The sequence below is a fragment of the Helicoverpa armigera genome, chromosome 14 (assembly GCF_030705265.1).
Source record: "Helicoverpa armigera isolate CAAS_96S chromosome 14, ASM3070526v1, whole genome shotgun sequence".
Lineage (NCBI taxonomy): Eukaryota > Metazoa > Arthropoda > Insecta > Lepidoptera > Noctuidae > Helicoverpa > Helicoverpa armigera.
The window spans coordinates 648,687-669,012 of NC_087133.1; the positions used below are offsets into that span (position 1 = coordinate 648,687).

General features: G+C 36.9%; 2 protein-coding genes across 5 annotated transcripts in view; both read left to right on the plus strand.

Annotated features, from left to right (window-relative positions):
• The first annotated feature begins 576 nt into the window (after nucleotides 1–576).
• On the plus strand, nucleotides 577–13,611 carry LOC110378256 (peptidyl-prolyl cis-trans isomerase G). Of its 3 annotated transcripts, none has more exons than XM_064037775.1 (19): nucleotides 577–966; nucleotides 1,287–1,392; nucleotides 1,546–1,633; nucleotides 3,021–3,050; nucleotides 3,311–3,447; nucleotides 3,862–3,976; nucleotides 5,615–5,788; nucleotides 6,178–6,250; nucleotides 6,763–6,864; nucleotides 7,536–7,632; nucleotides 8,037–8,114; nucleotides 8,524–8,589; nucleotides 9,215–9,347; nucleotides 9,892–10,119; nucleotides 10,233–10,850; nucleotides 11,145–11,238; nucleotides 11,422–11,518; nucleotides 11,839–11,950; nucleotides 12,476–13,611. In XM_064037775.1, the coding sequence occupies exons 1-19, from the start codon at nucleotides 772–774 to the stop codon at nucleotides 12,573–12,575; spliced, it is 2,643 nt and encodes an 880-aa protein (XP_063893845.1). In that variant the 5' UTR covers nucleotides 577–771; the 3' UTR covers nucleotides 12,576–13,611. The 3 variants fall into 3 exon arrangements, with proteins under 3 accessions (XP_063893845.1, XP_063893846.1, XP_063893847.1); XM_064037776.1 differs by having other exon boundaries at nucleotides 11,145–11,232; XM_064037777.1 differs by having other exon boundaries at nucleotides 578–966; nucleotides 7,560–7,632.
• Nucleotides 13,612–17,446: 3,835 nt separating this feature from the next.
• LOC110382330 (protogenin A) overlaps nucleotides 17,447–20,326 on the plus strand; it is a 113,125-nt gene continuing 110,245 nt past the window's right edge. For both annotated transcript variants that reach the window (XM_064037765.1, XM_064037766.1), the window contains exon 1: nucleotides 17,447–17,622. In XM_064037765.1, the coding sequence (XP_063893835.1) occupies nucleotides 17,565–17,622 (58 nt within the window). In that variant the 5' untranslated portion in view covers nucleotides 17,447–17,564. The remainder of the gene's footprint in view (nucleotides 17,623–20,326) is intronic.

The window sequence follows — 20,326 nt, forward strand, 5'->3', positions numbered from 1 at the left end:
TAGGTGTACACATAAGTAGATATAACCTCACAACTGTGGCTAAGTTAGATGTTATCTATTTGATCAGCTAAGTAGGTTGCTGTGGAGTTTGTTGCGCCACTTCTTCCCAGCAAAAATATAGAAATGTAAATGTTTCAGTGAAATTTTCATCAGGGTGTGCATAAGAAAGTGAATAAGGGAGTAGGAAGTAAATAAGGAAGTTCTCTTTCTTCAAAAAAAAATAATTTTATCATTCCAAGATTTATCTGTTCCATAATGCTGTTCCGTTCCATACGATTTCTGCCTGTTCCATAATGTCGCATAAACAATCACAACGATTGCTGCACTTGTCTATGGGATAACATAAAGTTGCCAGTCGTAGTCATTAGTACCAAAATCATGGGTTAGATTTGTATTTAAAAAAGTGTTACTTACTCAAAGCTTACCTAAAACCTATACATTTCGGTACAAGTGTTTTGTGTAAACAGGCTTACAAGTAAAAACCTGAAAATTACCACAAGCAGCGACTGAAATGAAAAGAAAGTTCGATTATCGTCAGTTCTGTCACTTAAAAAGTGGAAACACTGTTGTCAGTTTTAGTTTGACAGGAACAGAAAAAAATAATTTTCTGCTTCTGCTGTTTGTCGCTGTCGTAGATTCTTTCAATCGAATTTCAGTTTCAATTGGGAAAATAACTAAATTGCCAACTTTAACGTTGTATTTTGAAGGGAAATATCTTTAAATTGATTCAAATTGTGTTTCCTTTACGTGTGATTTATAAAAAGTGTTAAAATGACGGTGGACGGGGACGAGAAAGCGGCCCGGTTTCGCGTGTTCATGGACATATCAATAGGGGGCTTGCCTTCTGGCCGCTTGGTCTTCGAGTTGTTCAATGACATCGCTCCGAAGACTGCGGAGAATTTCCGTGCGTTATGCGCCGGAGACTTGGGTATTGGGAAGAATACCGGAAAACCGTTGACGTATAAGGTTAGACGAAGAAGATTTTACTACAATTTGTAGCGCTGTTTATTTCTTTATGGTCTACTTTCTTACTGAAGAGTCTGCTACTCTGCAGAGTCTAATCACCGGTTGAGAATAATAGTGGAAATTAAAACAGTTTGGCTACAAATGTTCTGATTCATTTAACAATATTGCAACTTCCAAGGGTTTGGTAGCATATTTTTCATGAAAAATTCCCGAGTCCTCTGCACACCTTGTGCTTCACTCCCAGATCGCTCAGATTACTCACTTCTCAATCAATTCTACTGCTTATTAATGCTAATAATATTTATATTTGTCTTCCTCAGGGCATGCTATTCCACAGAGTGGTGAAGGACTTCATGATCCAGGGTGGAGACTTCACCAATGCTAATGGAACTGGTGGGGAATCTATCTACGGTGGTACTTTTGAAGGTATGTATCCATTGGAAAGACTGATTCTCATACTTTCTGAGCTCTGACTACTTATAATAACTGATGCCTTTATCAGATCCTGCAAAATCTTGTAATAATGGTTGTTCTGTGGATCTTTGATTGATTTTTAATGTAATTCTGTTATATTTTCAGATGAGACGTTTGAGCTGCAGCATGATCGGCCATATTTGTTGTCTATGGCAAACAGGGGCAAAGACACAAATGGTTCCCAATTCTTTATGTAAGTTGTTGAGGACATGGGTAAGGGGAGTTTAACTCCACATAAAATGAAGAGTCACACTTCATGTACCAGCTTGCTATTTTCCAATATGTTAAAGTTGGCTGACCTATCTATGTAAATATGAGATAAAATCTGCCAAACATCTTATCCCTTGCACTCAGTAATAACCCTGAGAAGAAAGATTTTTTGGTAGCAGTCAGATTCTTATTTCCACCTAGCATAAAAGTTTTTTTACTAGAAAATGTCCCAGATACACTTGTGTTATGAAGCAAATACTAATTTATGCAAGCATATTGATATGAAAAAACTGGGCTGTGGCAATTGTTACGTGGATATGCTTATTTAAATCTAGTTTGTTATGAAAATACAGTAAATAATGCAGCTTATGAAATGAATTCATACTAGACTGGGTTTAGGATTGTGTCTTAGAGAGAAATGATACGATCAAGATCCAGATACATACTAGTTTATTGAAATAAAACTCTCTCAGGGTACAGCAGCTCACAAACAAAAGTTTAGAGATTCCTTTCATCATCATCTCTTTACAGTCCCACGGCAAGGTTAAGGCCTCTTCTTATGAAGAGAAGGAACGAGCTTTAATCACTACGCTTGCTCAAGGCAGATTGGTTAAATCTGTACTTGTTTGACCTGATATCAGAACCTGCACACTAGTTCTTGAGATGCTGGTGCTTAGCCATTAAGCCTCCACAACTTCCCATATACAACAACAACAGCATATTTTCACATCCATTTAGGTACATTTTCAATATCATAGGAGTCATTATCTAAATGACTGGTAGTTTAATACTGATAAATCTCATCATCTGGCCTCTACAGTTGATTGGAGTTATTACCAGAATTATTATGCTCCTCCAGTTCTACATCTCACCTATTTCCATTTATTGCAATTCTCAGGCTGCACTTATTACTATGTGGACACTCGTGCATCATTTGTTCAAATATAGTATTCACTGGCTGCCGTAGACCATATAGGCATCATACAATGAGGACTCTATCATACTATCTGGGGTCTAGCGATCTCATATCTCTTACACTTACTATAGAATCTATAGCAGCTACACATAGAATCTGCCGGGGCTGCGGGTTGTTCGAAAGAGATACCGCGGCCCTGGCACATAAAAGGCCTATGACGGATAACGACGGTTTTTAGTTTAAAAAAAAAAAGCTACACATAGGGTGTCCACACTGTTATGACATTCGAACAATGTACCATATCTCCTACACTATAGGATCTACAGCAAATCTCTACATAGGGTGTATACAGTTATGAAACGTGTTGTGTATGCGTTGTGTAGAGGTCGCTGTCGGCGGCCGCGGCTCCTGCGCAGCTCGCCCGCTATCATTGTTTGTGTTCTGTGTGTTGTAGAACCACACAGCCGGCGCCGCATCTCGACAAGTGAGTATTTACTTTTATATTTTATTAATTGTTTCTTATTCAATTGCCTCACCAAATCCAAAGTCAAGTGTTACCGTCCAATATTATCCAGTGAGCCACAATACTCACAGTTCAACTCTCATCAAACTTGTTCACTGTGATCTAAACTGGATTATTGATCTTTTTAATATGATTCCTATCTTTCAAGGCATAAGATTGATTTTCAAGAATTTATAGAAATTATTTGCAAGCCTTTCAACATGATTCTCTTTGTCGTACAGTGTGCACGTAGTGTTTGGTCACGTTATCGGCGGCGCGACGCTGGTGCGGCAGCTGGAGGCGCTGCCCGTGGACCGCAACGCGCGGCCTCTGCAGGACGTCTGCGTCACCAACTGTGGACAGCTGGTCAGGCTCAGCGGTGAGTCAAAACATCATCATGTCCCGAACTTTTTCCCAGCTAAGTTGGGGTCGGTTAAACCTCCAGTCTAAACGTATGCGGCTGATTTATCAGTGTGTCAAAAAATCTAAATCAGTTAATCAAATTAGGCTGAAAGTCAGCACTTTTTGAACGCCCAAAAATACACAAAGACAGTCCCCGTAACGCCCACCCTGCACCACTTCCTATGTGTTATTGCTGGGAAGAAAAGGTAGTGCAACAAACTCCCCAACAACACATGTCTGTCTGTTTGGTTTTCTTGTAAGCTGCACTGTCCCCAGGTAACGTGGGCTATATTTTATCGGGGTACCAAACTCAGTTGTGTATATTTTATTAATGTTTATGTAAACCAATGTTATAAAGGTTAAAGGTTACTAACTTAATATTCTTCCACAGCAAAGAAACGTAAACAAGAGAAGGAACAAAAAGCTGAAAGCGATGCTGAGTCTGAGCACTCTCATAAGAAAGATAAGAAGAAGAAGAAGGACAAGAAGGAAAAGAAGAAGAAGAGGTATGGATAAACAACATCAAACACTTAAAAAGAGATCAAAATATCGAATAACTACTTTGCTTAGCCCGGCTCAGAGTGCAATTACTGAGTGCCCGGAACGGTAAGCGAAATTCGCTGGCGGGTAGCACAAATGCATATTCACGAAGCATAAACGTTGTCACGAATTTCCCTTAAACATGTGTTGTGTACTTTTTGTAGTAAGGCGAATAGTTTTTTACATTGAGCCAGGTTTGAAATTGTATATAAAATTAAAGTGTTCTTCGCTACCTTCGCTTCGATCGATGCGGTCAATTCTTACAGCTGTGCGTTCACACATTAGTTGAGAGTTACAATTTTCAAGGTTTTAGTACAAAAACCATTTAAAAGAGTCAGATACACGTTCATACATTTTTGAGTAGGCTCATTATTTTGTAAACGAATCAAATTGGTGAGATGATGACCTTTTTATCAAATAATCGCAATTCAGACGTGACCAATTTGAGACCTAAATAAATAATTGCGTGAAAGCTGATCATTTGTATAATGCAATAGGATTTTTGGAATTATATTTGTACCATAGATCGAAAACTATCGCCCATCCAATTGTATCGTGGGAATGTCACTAGCGAATTTGCTAAACAATTCATTAATTTATTAAAACTAATGCTGTTGAGTAATAGGTTATTGATCGCGTCTTCGATTTACACGTGAATTTGAAATATTTTAATTTTTTTGTTTTCGGTTTACTGACGCAAATTGTAGTTCCGGGTTAGATTATTTGTGCGTGGGATAAAAGCATTCGATTCAAATTAAAATTGATAAAATCATATCAGAACAACTCCTATGAATGTATTAGAATTAAATAATAATAAAGATTTGTTCATTTTAATAGTTTTTATCTTATGTAAATAAACTTAACTGATATGTTTCGCATTAAACTGACTTGCAAATTTGACAGCTGAATGGTACTTAATTAAATTATTTTAATATTATACACGTGTTACTAAACAAATAAATTTAATCAAGTAGTCCTATAAATTATGAACATAAGATAGATAAAATAGTGTTAATGTACTTGATGGACATAGGCTATACATATAAATTGAGAATTTATGCTTAGGTACTCATTTGAGGTAAATAAATTAGATAAGGTTGACCTAGGAATTCCGCTAAGTTAATTTGATAGGCAAAAACCTTTTACGGTTCAGAGATAAGATACTTTGTTATCTCAAAAATTACCATGTATTAATTATATATTATTTTTAGCAACCTCTAATTTCCTTCACCTTTGACATTCCTTATCGATGCTTACATAGTGCAAGGTACATATTTAAAAAATCATTTCTACAACAACCTATGTACAATGCAGTATGTCATTAAATGAATAAAATTTTTATTTAATGTATAAAGCCCAAATCGGCTGGGTATTAAATATATATTTGTATCCAAATAAAAAGCCAACTTGGCCAAAATAAAACGGACTAACTTTCCATAAGTCAAAGATCTGTCAAACTATGTATTCATTTAAAAGTTAAGTTACAGCCTTTTTATCGTCCCACTGCAACGCACAGGCCCCTCTCACACGGAGAAGGATTGAGCGTTAAGTGTGTATTCATAAAAACTCTAAAACACAAATTACACTATAATAATACATTACAGGCGCCACTCCGGCTCAGGAGACGAGGACGAGGAACCGGAGGCACCTTCTCACCCCCTCGTTTCCACCACCAAGATAGACCCTAGAGAGATACCCGATGTCCCCACTAACAGGTTCCTCATGAGAGGAGGGAGGGACCAGGATGATCAGAGGACTGACAGAAGGGATCGCGAGAGGTAATGTATTGATAAGTTTTAAGTCAGGAGGAGCGAATTAATAGGTAATCTTAAAATTATTTAGCGCAAAGTAGCGCAAGATTTTGCGCAATGTTGGGGCAACTTTTTGCGCTAAGTGTAAAATAAATAATTTTGGAAGGTTGTTGAAAGGATTTATTTTATAAGTTAGTTATGGTGTTGTAAAGTAAATGTCCCATTTCAATTTTATTTCACAGTTTCTGTCGTTTTTTGATGTAAGTGGCTTCAGTATTTGATGTTTTTATTTTCTCTTTAGTCTTCAAATATCAATGTAATAGAACCGACATCTTCCTCTATACTACTTTGTATTATTTATGCCTTAACAAAAGGTTGTAACATTTCCTTATTTTATTTAATATTTTTTCCGAAAGGATGAGGTATCGTGAGAGAGAACATCGCTCATACACGCGCAGTGGGCGTGTCATTAAGGGGCGGGGCGTATTTGTAAGTCATTCATGATATTATAATAACGTTAATTTTATCTATCAGTAATGAATTGCTAATATAAGAGGTAATTAATTAAAGTATGCCACGCCGACTCAATATATTACTGATTTCAGAATAGAGGGCAAAGTCTGTATTATACTAATTCTTTGTTTATTGTTAGGTTTTTTCCTAGACGCAATTAATTTAAATATAGACTATCTATGTATAATAAGACATAATTCAACGATAGTGATCCGCATATTCTTAGTTTTGTAGTCCACTTTTTAAAACCTTTTAATTAATTTCTAGATTATTAGTCAAAGAGTTAATAACTCAACGTTTTAGCAAATAGTAGATGTATTTTTCGTCTTGATCTTTCCAGAATTTTTTGATATTTACAAGTCCTATGTCCGAACCAGAATAAAATATAGCCTATGACATTTCTAAATAACGTGACTTTTTGACGCATTTTTGTAAGTACCCCTTAAACATATAATATTAGTACAGTATCAATACTAATATATTCACAGCGTTACCGCACGCCGTCTCGCTCGCGGTCCCGCTCGCGCTCGGTGACGCCGCCTCACTGGCGGCAGGCGCAGCGACGCATCATCAAGCTGTCTGAGTTTGAGGTATATTGGGCGTTATTTATGTGTGGTTAAATCACATTTTCCATTCAAAGTTATCAAATGGTGCTGACCTAGCTGTGAATACAAGGATAGGAATACTAAATGACCAGGGCTTTTTGAGAAATACAACTTATATTATATACTAGCTTTTGCCCGCGACTTCGTTCGCGTGGAATAGTGACTTCCAGCAGATTTTTGGTTTGATCAATAGATGGCACTATATGTCCGAAATATTTTTATTCTTTTTTTGTAATTAAAACTATCCTATGTCGTTTCTCAAGTTCCAAACTATGTCTGTACCAAATTTCACACAAATCGGTTCAGGAGTTTAGGCGTGAAGAAAAGACAGACAGAGTTACTTTCACATTACCTCACTTTATAATATTAGTTTGGATAAGGGCTTACATAAGGTTGTTCTAGATGAAATTTTGTTTCCAAAAAATACAGTATAAGATCTTGATATAAGTAGCTTCTCAAAAAGCAATCATGATGTAAATTAATTGAAATTGTAACCTTGTCTTTCTTAATTTATGTAATAAGAAACTATTTTCTTTAATTTACACATTTCTTGGCTTTAGATTCTTTAGCACATCATCAAAAATCATCATGGCATTATTATTCTACTCACACAAAAAAAATATATGTATTTATAATTCTCTTAAATGTTACAATAGGATCACAAATCAAAACATTTACAGCGCGCCGAGCAAGAGAGAGAGAAGGAACAACAAGAGTCTTCTAAGAAGAAAGAGATTGAGAGGCAGCAGAGCCGTGAGTTTAAACATAGAATTAGTGAAACGTTTCTCATGACTATTGCTTTATATTTCAGTCGACATTTATATTGAAATGATCACTTAATTGTAAAGATAGTAGATTTTGAAACAGAACTGCAAAACTTATACTCTTATAATGGATGAATTGTATTGAACTGAACATTACTTTTACGTCTGAAAATGTTTCTGTCCTTTATTTATTTATAGGAAAACACAATGATTATGTATTATGTAAAAACATAATAATCTTTATTACCACTGAACACTCTTTCAGATTAGATAAATAAATAGATACATAATGTAATCTCCAAATAATTTTAAAAAATAATTTTACTTTTTCAAACATCATTTCCTAAACATAAAACCTTAAAATAAAAGCATGGCAACACTAATACTTTTCAGGTGATGCTGATGACGGTGGCAACACTCCGGTCAATGACCCCGAGGAGAAAGAGGAAGGGGAATGCGATTCTACCATTGGTTAGTAGTAGGAGTAATTCGGTGGTTGGTTTAACGCATACTGAAGGAACAACTTACTGCACATGGATAAAATTACTTTTATTTTATTGTAATGTGTGATGTCAAAATGTATGTATGGCCTTTCCCAAAATTTTATCTATGTATTGTTTTGCTTAATAGACACAGGAATTTGACATTACTGTTGTAAGGCAAATGTCAAAATTCTATCTTTAGCAGGCAGACCAATTAGATAGATATGAAAGTGGGGACGGCCATTAAGTGTTTTTACGTGAAAGAGTAATAAACATACATCTTTACAAACTTCCGGATTTATAATAACTAGCAGTATCATATCATAGAAAATTATTAAATGCATTAATTCTATTTCTAACAAGAGCTGTACTTTTACTAATACTTCTGACGTTTTCAGACCGTTCTCGCCACGAGAAGATTGATTACAACGCGTTGGATTTCGAAGAGGACATTGAACATGACGGTAATAATTACCACATCATTAGACAGTTGCCCATAACTGGACAGTTGCCAACTGCAGGCTGGACTTAAGCTTAACCTTATGTCCTACATGTACCAATGTTATCTACAGGCTTTATTTATTGTATGTTATAGTTTTGGACAATAATGTATGTTGGAAAAACAATGGTTAGAGAAAAGAGGTGATGGAAACGCAGACTATGTATTATAATAAACATACATATTATGTACTAATGTTGATGAAAAAGTTGGTAAATTAGTAGTTTGATTTCAATTATTTGATCATTTGTTACGATTGAAAATGTCAGCAAATGTTATAAAAGCTTCGAAAAATGCATGGATTTTTTTGTTGTACTATTGTTGTGAGAAAACACTTTTTAATGTTATTCAATTACTATTATTTTACATATTTTTATGTATTCTAAAAAGTGTGTGTGACTATTATTTTTACCCCACAGTCTGACGAGGCAAATACATTCGTACTTTTTGGTTTCATTTATTTATTTACCGATTGTGCATGTTTAGAATATGTTTATCATGACTTATCTATTTAAATGTGAAATATGTTTTAATAGTTTAATCTTACTTCTTGAATAATAAAATTAATAATTTATCTACTACTTTCTCAGAGGATTCGTCTAACAAACGCAAGACAGTGGAGAAGCCGGAGCGACGTCGCGACGCTCGGCGGCCGACGCCGGAGAACAGGGCCGACATGCTGGCCATGGCGTTAGGAGTCAACCCTAAGCATGATCAGCAGAGGTTAGTAGGGTTTCACGACGTCTTCTTTATACTAATGTAATAATGAGGAAACTTTTTATTGTATATTTGTACCCTAAAGGCTCCGTAACTACAGAACCCATTTTAAAAATTATTTCACTGTATTTACGTACGCATTTGCATCAAACACATTTCGCGTCATTTAACTTTGCATTTCTAAAGGTATCTGCTGGCTATTGTTTCCTTACGCATATCTCCATACCAATATTGTCGAGAAGCTTAGCTTGGCCAAAGATGGCTACTGGGTGGCTAATGGCTAGTTTCTGAATTGAAAAGTCAATTGGCACAAACTGTATTTGTATTGGCCTAAAGGCATAACTATTGAAAGTAACAATTCATCATCATCAGCATTTTTATGTCCCACTGCACTTACCCTTCTTCTCAAATCGAAGTAAACATACTTCAAGTGCTTTTATTAATAATGTGCTATCACAAAAAAAATCAGAACCAATAAAAAACATGTTTACTGTTGTATTTTCATAAACCCACCTATTACACTACAATATAATCTAATGTCCACCCCCAGAGACGCAGCATTCAGCCGCGACACTCGCGACGCCCGCGAAGGTCCCCCTCGTCGCCGTGAAGGCCTCTCGTCCACCGTGGGCTACGCGGCTCCCAAGCTGTCCTCAGCCGTGGCCAACGTGTCGGAAGGCCTCGCTAAGGGACATCATGAGGATAAGGCCAAGGATGACTACGATCCTTTCAGTCTGTTGAGGAGCACGTTTAATAGGGGGGAGAAGAAGGAGCAAAGGTTTGTGTGTTTCAAATATCTTTAACCAATCTAGTGCCACCCAAAGTTTTAAGGTACAATGTCCCAAAACGAAAATTTTAAACAATTTTTCAAGAAGATATTAATTACCCCAGGAAAGAACCGGAGCGTCCAGATCGCCGCGAAACAGTAAAATCACGTTTAGGAGAAAAGGAGAAGGAAAAAGAAAAAGATGACAGACGCGATCGCTTCAGAAGTGAAAAAGACGACAGGGATCGTAAACATTCGGAACAAAGAAACGACAAGGAGGACAGGGGCCGCAAACCTTCAGAGGCTAAGAACGAAAAAGACGAAAGATCTCGTAAACCAGACAATAAAGATAAAGAAGAAAGACTTAGGAAACTATCTGAAATGTCCGAACCGAGAAACGAAAAAGAGGAAAGACAACGTAAAAACTCTGAGCAGAAGAATGATAAGGACGATGATAATAAGAGAAGCGAAAGAGACCGTAAGAATTCTGAGCAGAGGAATGAGAAAGATGACAGGGTTCGTAAACATTCAGAGCAGAGAAGTGAAAGAGAAGATAGGGATCGTAAGCATTCAGATTACAGGAGGAATGACCGACAGAGGAGAGAGAGATCTGAGCAGAGGGACAAGAGTAAGGAGCGTGGGAGAAGTGAGAAGAGTAGAGATGATGATAGGAGTAAGGCTAGGGACGATGATAAGGATAAGAAGAGGAGACGGTCGCGTACTCCGTCGCCGGCTAAAGAGAGGTAAGGCTTAGGCGCTTAGGTAAAATTAACTTAAAATTGTTCAAACGACGGAATCGATTGAACAACCATTACTTTTTTAACTAAGTTTGTAGCAAATTAAAAATAGGTATGTACTGGTAATTAAAATTACAGAAGCAGGTTAATGATCCCTAACCACCAAAAACTTTTCAACTGACATAAAAAAATGTTCTGAAAAGAAAGTACACCGACACATGTATACATTTGTACAGAAAAGGCTTCATTACCAACTTTTTTATTTATTAACTTACTATGTAATCATGTTTTAATTATTAGATCTAAGTCCCGCGATCGTAAGCAATCAGTGACAGAGACGCGAGAGAAGAGTGGCGAGCGCACACCGCAAGATGACGACAAGAAGAAGGTAGGTGTAAGTATTCACACAATTAGATAGTATTAACGATGGTACAGTTTACAGGTACCCCCAAACTTAGTAGCAATTCGCAACTAATTTCATATCGCAATACACAATCGCCCTATGAGTTATATCTATTTTATACCTGTTCCAAGCTTTCCTATTCCCACTCTCAACGTTTTTTTTTATCTCCTGCAGCAAGAAGATGAACGTAATGAGGCTCGCAAAGAGCTGATGGAGATAGTTCGCCTCATCAAGTCCAGACAGCGCGACAGGGAGAACAAACAGGCTGCAGGTGAGTTTCTTAGTAGTTATAAAAATAAACATAATTTTAGCAAGTTTCGAACTGTGACAGCCATATAGTTAAGTTTCAAATGGGATGAATTTCAATTTACGGCTTATCGACAAGTAATAAAAGCTATAAAATCAATATTTAATAGAGCTATCCTATCATAAACCTAATACTTATTTTGTTATTTTTCTGCGAAAAATTGGTAACGGTACAGAACTTTTTGTTCGCGAATACGCCTTTTAGTTACCCGATTTTTTATAAATATAAATCCGAAAGTAATATTGTTATAATAATAATAATATAATAACTTCTATTATGTACAGTTCAAGCTAAGAAGAAGCGTGAATCGTCCGACTCTGACAGTTCTGACTCGGAGCACGAGAAGAGACGACGACGCTCCTCAGACAGGGACCGCAGGAGACGGAGTAGCTCCAGGTTAGTGTGTTAGATTATTTATTTACTAAATAATTATTGTATAAATGTGATACTCCTTGAAGTATTTTTTATACAAATGGTTTAATATTTTGTCGTAGTAACAAATTTGTAAGGCTTTAGCTAAAGGCATTTTAAAACTGAAATTTATAAATGCGTAAGAGTCATGAAAATTAATTTATCTTTTGAACCTAAAGCTATTTATTTACCTTCAATATTGTTATACATTATCTTTTACGGCCTTTCCCAATATTTGATCTGTTGTTTTGTTCACTACCTCTTGAGATATAAATTAAATGAGACAGTTGTGTTTAATGGACGATAAAAATGCTGGAATATAACATAACATAAATGTAATAGGAATGGAATATAGGGAACGGCCGTAAGATGACAGGAAATTCTGCAAGTTATCTCCAATCTATTTAGAAGCATACTTTGTAGATTTTAATTGAAACATTAATAAAATATCACAAGCATTTCACAAATTTTGCTTGACTTAATTCCTACAACTCCCAATTTCTCCTACAGAGGTCGTCACTCTAGCTCTGAGCGTCGCCCGCGCAGACGCCGCTCGCGCTCCCCGCGCCGCGAGCGACGCGACCGACGCCGCTCATCCTCCGACCGCTAAACATTATTATTGTACGTGACTTATTATATTATGTACTCTAGGATATAGTGAACATTATTTTATATTGACTAGTGGACTCATGAGCTGTACGAGAGTGATTAAAAGAGGAAAAATAATGATGTGACGTGGGATATTTAGGGCCATTTCATTTACTTCGTTTAGCCGTCTATAACAGTCCACACTACTCGCAAAGTTGGCCGAGATAAGGTGGATACGAGGAGTATTTAGGGGCACTTTGAGTTACTTTGCCTCCTCATTGGCTCCGATGAGCCTTCCCAAATACCTCGCAGAGGAACTTCGCGACTAGTGTGGGGGATGTTTTACTCTAAAAGTGTGTTTAACGTATTTTGAGAGTATTTTTGGTTAAAATCAGAACTTGTCTAACAGTCAAAAGTACTGGTTTTAAAGATTGAGTCCAAAAATTACTTTTCTCTTTAATCTTGCTTGTATTCATGGATCCCCAATATTTACGCGAGTTTGCAGAGGTATACTTTCCTTACTCCGTGTAATCATAAAATATATTTTCGATGAGAAATGTTTTATTAAATCAAATGTGTCTTTAAAAAAATATCTTTAGTATCACCTGTGGTATCACGTTGCATTAAAATATGGCCGGTATTATTAATTTGTAAAAGTATTCATCGTCAGACATGAAAAAGTTATCGGTGAAAGATACATATAATTTTTATATAGGCTCCTTCTGTTTTTAACCGACTTCGAAAAGGAGAAGGTTCTTAATTTGTTTTTGTTTCTATATTTTAGTTTTAAGACATTCAAGACTTGCGCAGCCTTTTCGATGCGCTTGAAATTTTATTAAGGACATACAAAATAGAAATGAACTTTTTTTATACACAAGTCAGTGTATACAGTGATTTTAATACGAAAATATTAAAATCGATGTTTAGTTAAGTTGACGATAAGTGTGTGCTTTTATCAGATAAATAAAAATTTTAGTTCGATATCAGTATAAACGTGTTTTAGTTTTACTCTATTTTACAGAACTTGTGTGGACAACGGATTAAATACATATTACAAACAGTAACTTCATGTTTATTTTAATAATATTCTCAACATAATATCCCTCTTTTAAGTATTTTCTACATTGCCATATCTAGAACATAGAATATTTATAGCCCTGTATTCCTTTATCCAGAAGGTAATTTTGAAACCTATTGACAATCAATAGAGTTGCTTTTCACTTGTCAGTCATAGTAAATACGACAAAATTGTACCTTATATGTAAGGAATGTAAGTGTCCGACGAATACCTTATAATGACTACAGATATATTTACGTCAATAAAATTGTATTTCTCCACTTTGTGTTTTATTTACCGTTTACCTATTGTGATCCTTGTTTAAGTTTGGATACATACAAGTTCATACAGTTGTAGGCACATCCATCCAATATGGATGAAAAACCATAAGATTCTTAAGGCAGTATACTTACAGGAATGAATTTTATTCGGTGCAAAAACTTTGTCAACTTATAGTTAAAATAAGTTTTATAGATACGTATATTTTTATATTTTGTTGTGTTTCAATACCTACAAAAAATAATAGTTATTGATAGCGAAAGATGTTTATTTTGTTACCGATTGTACGGTCACAGTCGTCATAGTATGCACGGCGGCAACGCGAAACCGGTTTAGTTAAGTATAGTTGGTATCCATATTTTGCTAATTTTAGGGCGGATAAAAAAATGAAAAAAAAATTACTGATGATGCAGATATGTTCTGTTGTTGATTCTGGACCACCAGTATCTTTTTTTTGCACTGATTAAAATTCATACCTGTATAATAGTAGTACATGAGGGAAGTATATAAGGGACAATACATATTAGGACAGAACAAATCTTACTGCGCCAACATTACGGACTAGTTTTCATATTCATTCTACATTCCATTTGGTCATCTTTAACGAATTAGTGGATTTTCAACCCGTGGAACTCAACGAAGAAATGTTAAACCACAAGTAGGTACATCAGAGTTGTGATTCACGACTTGTGAACATGCCGACAGTGCCCACTACGCGGTAAATCCGCCACTGATAACTTCAAGTTATCTCATTGTAGTCATGGTATTGGATCTTCTGAACAAATTTTTTTAACAACAAACCCTTTTACGCATAGCAGGATGCAATTTGTGAGCCTTCGGATAAACGTAGTTTACTAGGGACGCACAGAAAAAAACATGCGAAAGAGCTAGAAGTTCTTCTCCATAAAATCCTTGATAAGATCTTCTGAACCGAGCACCTAGCTGTTGTCGTTTCGTAAGAACCCGTTATTGATAGGTCTATATGAAGTAAAAGAAAGTTCACTTTGAGTAGTGGAATAAAATTGGCGCCCAACATGGGACCGTGATAGTAAGCTTCGTTAATTATTAACTATCATTTATAAGCATATCACAAATAATTAATTGCCGCCTGCAGTATTGGGTTCCTAGGTAGATATTCTTGGCTGTCAGTGCTATATAGGGCTCTGGCCTGAAACAGTGATTATTGAAAGTAGGTAGGTTACCTCAGTGGGCATCTTCGCGAACAGGCACGCGTACTACTACTACTAATTCGGTAACATTACATAAAACTGGCTTTATACTTACTGAAACCCTTATTTCAAATGCAAACCGTAACATAACTTCGGTTTCGTCTATTTCTGAATGTGGCAAATGCGAAAACAGATTACGACACGCCTATGTGATAGACGTCAGCGGTCAGCCCATACATTTCCTCAATACGAGATTCCACTGGTCTGCGACACTCTGGAGTAATGGACGCAGGTGGCAGACAAATGTTTCTTCTGGTCTACTCGCTCTAGCAAACAGTAACAAATTGATCAGTATCAAAAGGATCGCTGCTGACGACCGTGTGCAATTGGTACCTACTACTTATCTGAAGAAGCTTCAGGTTATTTCGCTGGATGAAACAATACTCGTAACTTTTAAAATTGGTGTACACCTAAGGTACCTGTGTGTTTAATAAACTGCATTCGAGCCAAGATTGACTAGTGAACAATTAAAAAATGGTAAAAAATTAAGTTAAGAATTGGAATTGGTGCTAGCTTCGGGTTTCTCCTGCGTCCCATAACTACTTCCAGCACACGAATAAAGAGTATTAGGAATAAATTTCATAAGTTTCACAAACTGAACTTAATTTGCCAATAAAATCACATTCACATCATTTAATTTGGCAATCACTTCAATATTTCCTCAATTTTTTAAGGAAAATACCATTCAAATCTTCCAGCTAGTTTTTCTCGTAATTTAAACAGAACAGGAAAGGGCAGTAACAAAAATCTTTATCAATTGAACGGCAGGTTATAATATATACCTCTATATGTATACCTCTACTAACAAAAAAGTCGTATTCCAACGACATTCGATTGATTTGCGATTGGTCTGCTATTTAGGTAGTAGCGCGTAGAAGCACCCTCAATATTAACAACTAAATGTTAGGAAAAATTACGCGAGACAATAAATCGAGTCTTGAATGCAGGATGTAGTCTTATTTGAGTAACGACATCTCCGCTAGTCAATTTTTTCTCTATAAACCGAAACCATACCCACACGACACGTGTTTCGACTCTCTACGGGTCATCCTCAAGAGATCTTGACTCGTCGACCTCTCAGGAATCGCTGCATAAGTAAGAGTAGGACTACACCTACATCCAAACCCCGACTTATTGGTACGCAAAATTTGCAAGAAATATTTTTCTGAGCATTTTATGTTATGGATTTCCGTAAAATAACATCCCATAATTTATCTTAAAATAAAAACAACAATTACTAGGATTTTTTTAAAAAATGGTTTGCCACAAACTAATTTACTAAAAACTGATTTCTTATGCCATGCCATAATCTTATTACCTGCATGTGCACTTGTCACCAATTAACCCGTAACCATATTATAATAACCAATTGGGGGTGTTAGCCGATACAAAGGATCTGCCAACCCTTGTTGAAGGGAACCCCCCGGTATAAAACGCCCCCAAACGATAATTGACGCGACTTTCGGTTTTTCCATATCAAGTTGCATTCTTTAAAGTTTAAAGGAAGGTCAGATTTTGGAAATGCTGGTTACCTATTAGGTTAAATGTTTAAAATTGTTCTCTTATTATTTGCTATTAGTTGTACAATTAATATGCGTTGGATTGAAGCTCCCTTCGTAGATATACCTACCGATTCCTGGCAGGTAGGCCATTTTATTGTTATCCACACCTACCTACATAATGACCTCTCATTTATAAACACCTTTTATCTCAGTCAATAATATGCACGAAATGCAAATTTTCCTTCTTCCTATTTACGGCTACAAGTTTCAGTTTATACAAAGTGTTATGTATTATATTAATAACATACATTTGCAATGACGCAACGTGCACCAATGGCATTGATCCGAAGATGATGTCACAATGCACAACTGTAACTAACCTAACCTAACTTATAATGTTGACAGCGCACTTCTCGCGGCCTCGTCGAATGCCGCCCGATATCATATCGTAAACTCGACACATTCACACTCGCCGTGACACTCTTACATACTAAATTAACCACCAACTACTAGATTTGCTCATAGTAGTTTTAATATCAAACGCGTGACGATAAAAGTTGTAAATTCCACTCTCCAAACATTTTAAACTTGGTAAAGTTTACGGCGACGCTTTGAGAGACATTGACGTTAGGGCCGCATACAAGGCTCGCCGGGTGGGCGGGTGGCGAGCGGCGCCGCGCGGTCGCCCCGCGATGTACCTCGTGACATAGTTTAGATGCAGCGCGCGTGCTTCAAAGCGGAAGTATAATGCCATTATCGATTTGCTTATGACAGAAAATGCGTTGAATGGACAAGGCTCTGGCGGGGGTGCGCGGGGCGGGCGGTGCCGCGGCCGAGCGGAGCGGAGCGTCAGTGCGCCGGAGGCAGCGGGCTGCGCCGTACGTGTTCCACGCAGCCCGCTAATCGAGAAATTCCGAGTGTTTTGTGCAAATGCTTGTGTTTATATGGCGGTCACATTACTACGAGTGTTGGTGCTGGGTGTGATCGCGGCGGCCGCCGACGGTTTGTTATTTATCTGTGTCGATTGTGATGGTTGTTGTAGCGTCCACGTGTTTTCGGCCGGGAGCGAGCCGCTGTTTACGGCGCGGCTGGCGCATGCGCTCCGCTTGTTTGCGTCGCCTACGGCGGGTCAAACACCGGCCTAACTTACAGCCTACTCGTACCTACATGTTTTTGGTCCGTCAAGTAAGTCTAGATATAGATCTCGAGATGTGGTCACCGATAAACAGGCAAGCCAAGGTAATCGATACAACTTGTTTTCTCACGATATCATACTTGTTTTAGCGAATACCGTCCGAGTTTACTGTTATTCCACTGTGTTCAGTTTAGGCATCCTTTATCCCGCTACAGGCTCTAAGTTTGAGTTGTTACTCGTGAATCTCATTCAGTTTCACTGCTATGGAGCGTTTCCAAGAAGTTGGGTGCGATGTTTACCAAAGAACAATAGTAAATAGTAACTTAATACTTATTGCTGTGTGGCCTACTTATTGGAATTCGCGTAGGAATCACGTTGCTTTCCAATTTTCTCAGTTCGGCCTCAAGGACAGCTCTATCGGTGTCCGTGTCTCAGTCAGTGGGTCAGCAACACTCGGACATGAATAAGTTATGTGCACCTTGATAATTCTGTCCTTTTGTGGCCTTTGTTTTTGGGCGAACTGTTTTTATTAACTTCTTTTACGATGCTTCTATTTCCTCATCTTCATTTGCATATTATTCTTACCTTTTTGAATCATCTATTGTTATGATTTAATGTCCTTCTCGCTGATCATGATGTCCAAACATGTTTCCCGCGGATGACGTCAGTGCCCTTAATAAGGTACATTGTTTTCATGATCGTCCTACCAGGAATACATGGCAATTAATTATAATTAGCACATGTACCACATGTAACGATACCTACTCCTGTTTTCAAAACGACGTGGGATTGTTGTTGCTTAATCTCTAACTGGGCACCTAATTAGAGGTTTGATGAGCCGAAACTTTTTCATTTCTTTGTTCATTAAATTCCCCTTAATCAAATGATTTAAAGAACGTCAGAATTAATAAATAAAAATCTTAACACGTTTATGTTTATAGTCACCACTTGAAATTGTGTTTGAATTTGATTAATCTATCTTAATGCCTTTAAACACACTGGCATCACCAAATATTCCTTGCCTTCTAATTCAGCTTCAATATCCTTTCTCACGTTCTAAGCCTTTATTTAATTAGATCTTGCCCTTTGGACAATGTCAAAGGACAATTCATTGACCCTGTGGTCAATCCACTTGTCTAACTGCTGTAAAGTCAATTTGTTGCCGAAGCTATGGAGATAATTACAGATAGTTACAAGATGAAGTTGGAAACTCCATCTGGAGCCCAAACTCTCGCCTTCCGGACAAGTTTGTTTGGAACTGAATTAAGTCTAGTGAGATATTTCGTTAGAAACTTAACAAGAAATTCACAACGATTTGTTTTTGAAACATTAATAAGCTAATAGCGTCTTTTAAACTGAAATTATTTTGCCTAAAGAACCTTCAAGATGTCTAAAGAAATTATCTTTGGAAATGAGACGCGCGAATTATATCGGAGACTAATTGCCGACTAATTATGAGATCGGAAATTACTGTGTCAAGAACAAAATTTGCACAAAAATTTCTGCGAATTTTTCTTGAATATTCAGAAGTCTTATCAAGAATTTGCGTTTGGAGGACAACAAGGAACTGACGAGTATAGTTTCTATAAACAAGATACTATTGGTTTTGTTCACGGATGGTAGATTCGTTAAAACCTCATAGAATGAACGAAATATTTCTCATAAGGAAAATGAATCGATGTATTCTGGAAACGAAAAAATCGATCGATTAGTCGTTTGACCACAAGGAAGGAAGTTAAGAAAATACCTGAGATTTCATAAGACAAAAGAAACCAACCATTGGTTGAAGTCATGTTCTACGGTCCAATTATTTATTTCTCTGCAAATTTTAGTCACCACATACTTCCCTAAGCCTTTTTGAGTTAAATAGGTAGCTACTTAATCTTATCACTCTATTGCCGTTCAATGCTAGGCCTTCCCTAATTTAACAACCTAATTTTATCAACACAAACCTCCCGAAAATTAAAATTCTTTTCCCTAACATCATTAAGGGCAAAAATAAATCTGTCCTAAAATGGGCCTAAGAAATTAACTTAGGAACAACTTGCTTCATTACTTGAATACGCCTTATTAAGTAGTTCAATTAAATGTTCAGTACTAAAGTATGTAATCGCCTTCTCTTGAAAGACTTACTTAATAAATTCAAGGGCGGATCCAGCTTCGGTGCCAGGGGGGGGTCACACAGTCGTGGTCAAGTCACAAAAAATATTATATTGTAGCGTATATCTTCTTTTAATATTAAAAGTAGTAGTATAAATACAATAAGCGCGATCGTAGCGAGCTCGAAATTTTTACGAATGTTAAGAAAAGTGTTTTCATGTAGAAAACGGCCCGAGCAGAGTGAGCGCAATTTCTCGTATATATACCTACTACAAACGTGTGCCAAACAAAAAAGCGCGAGCGAAGCGAGCGCGAAAATTTTTGTTCAGGTCGAGGACTAAGGTTAAAAAAGTGTTTTTATGAACGCGATTTCTTGGACATAATCAGAGACACGAAATGGAAAAAAGCGCGAGCGAAGCGAGCGCGAAAATTTTTTTTCAGTTCGAGAACTAAAAGTAGATGTAAACGCTT

Excerpts from the sequence above, each read along its gene's own strand:
- LOC110378256 (XM_064037775.1), top strand. The coding sequence starts at position 772 with ATGACGGTGGACGGGGACGAGAAAGCGGCCCGGTTTCGCGTGTTCATG. Across the intron at positions 3,977-5,614 it reads AAGGAAAAGAAGAAGAAGAG|GCGCCACTCCGGCTCAGGAG; the intron begins GTATGGATAAAC and ends AATACATTACAG. Across the intron at positions 6,251-6,762 it reads TTAAGGGGCGGGGCGTATTT|CGTTACCGCACGCCGTCTCG; the intron begins GTAAGTCATTCA and ends ATATATTCACAG.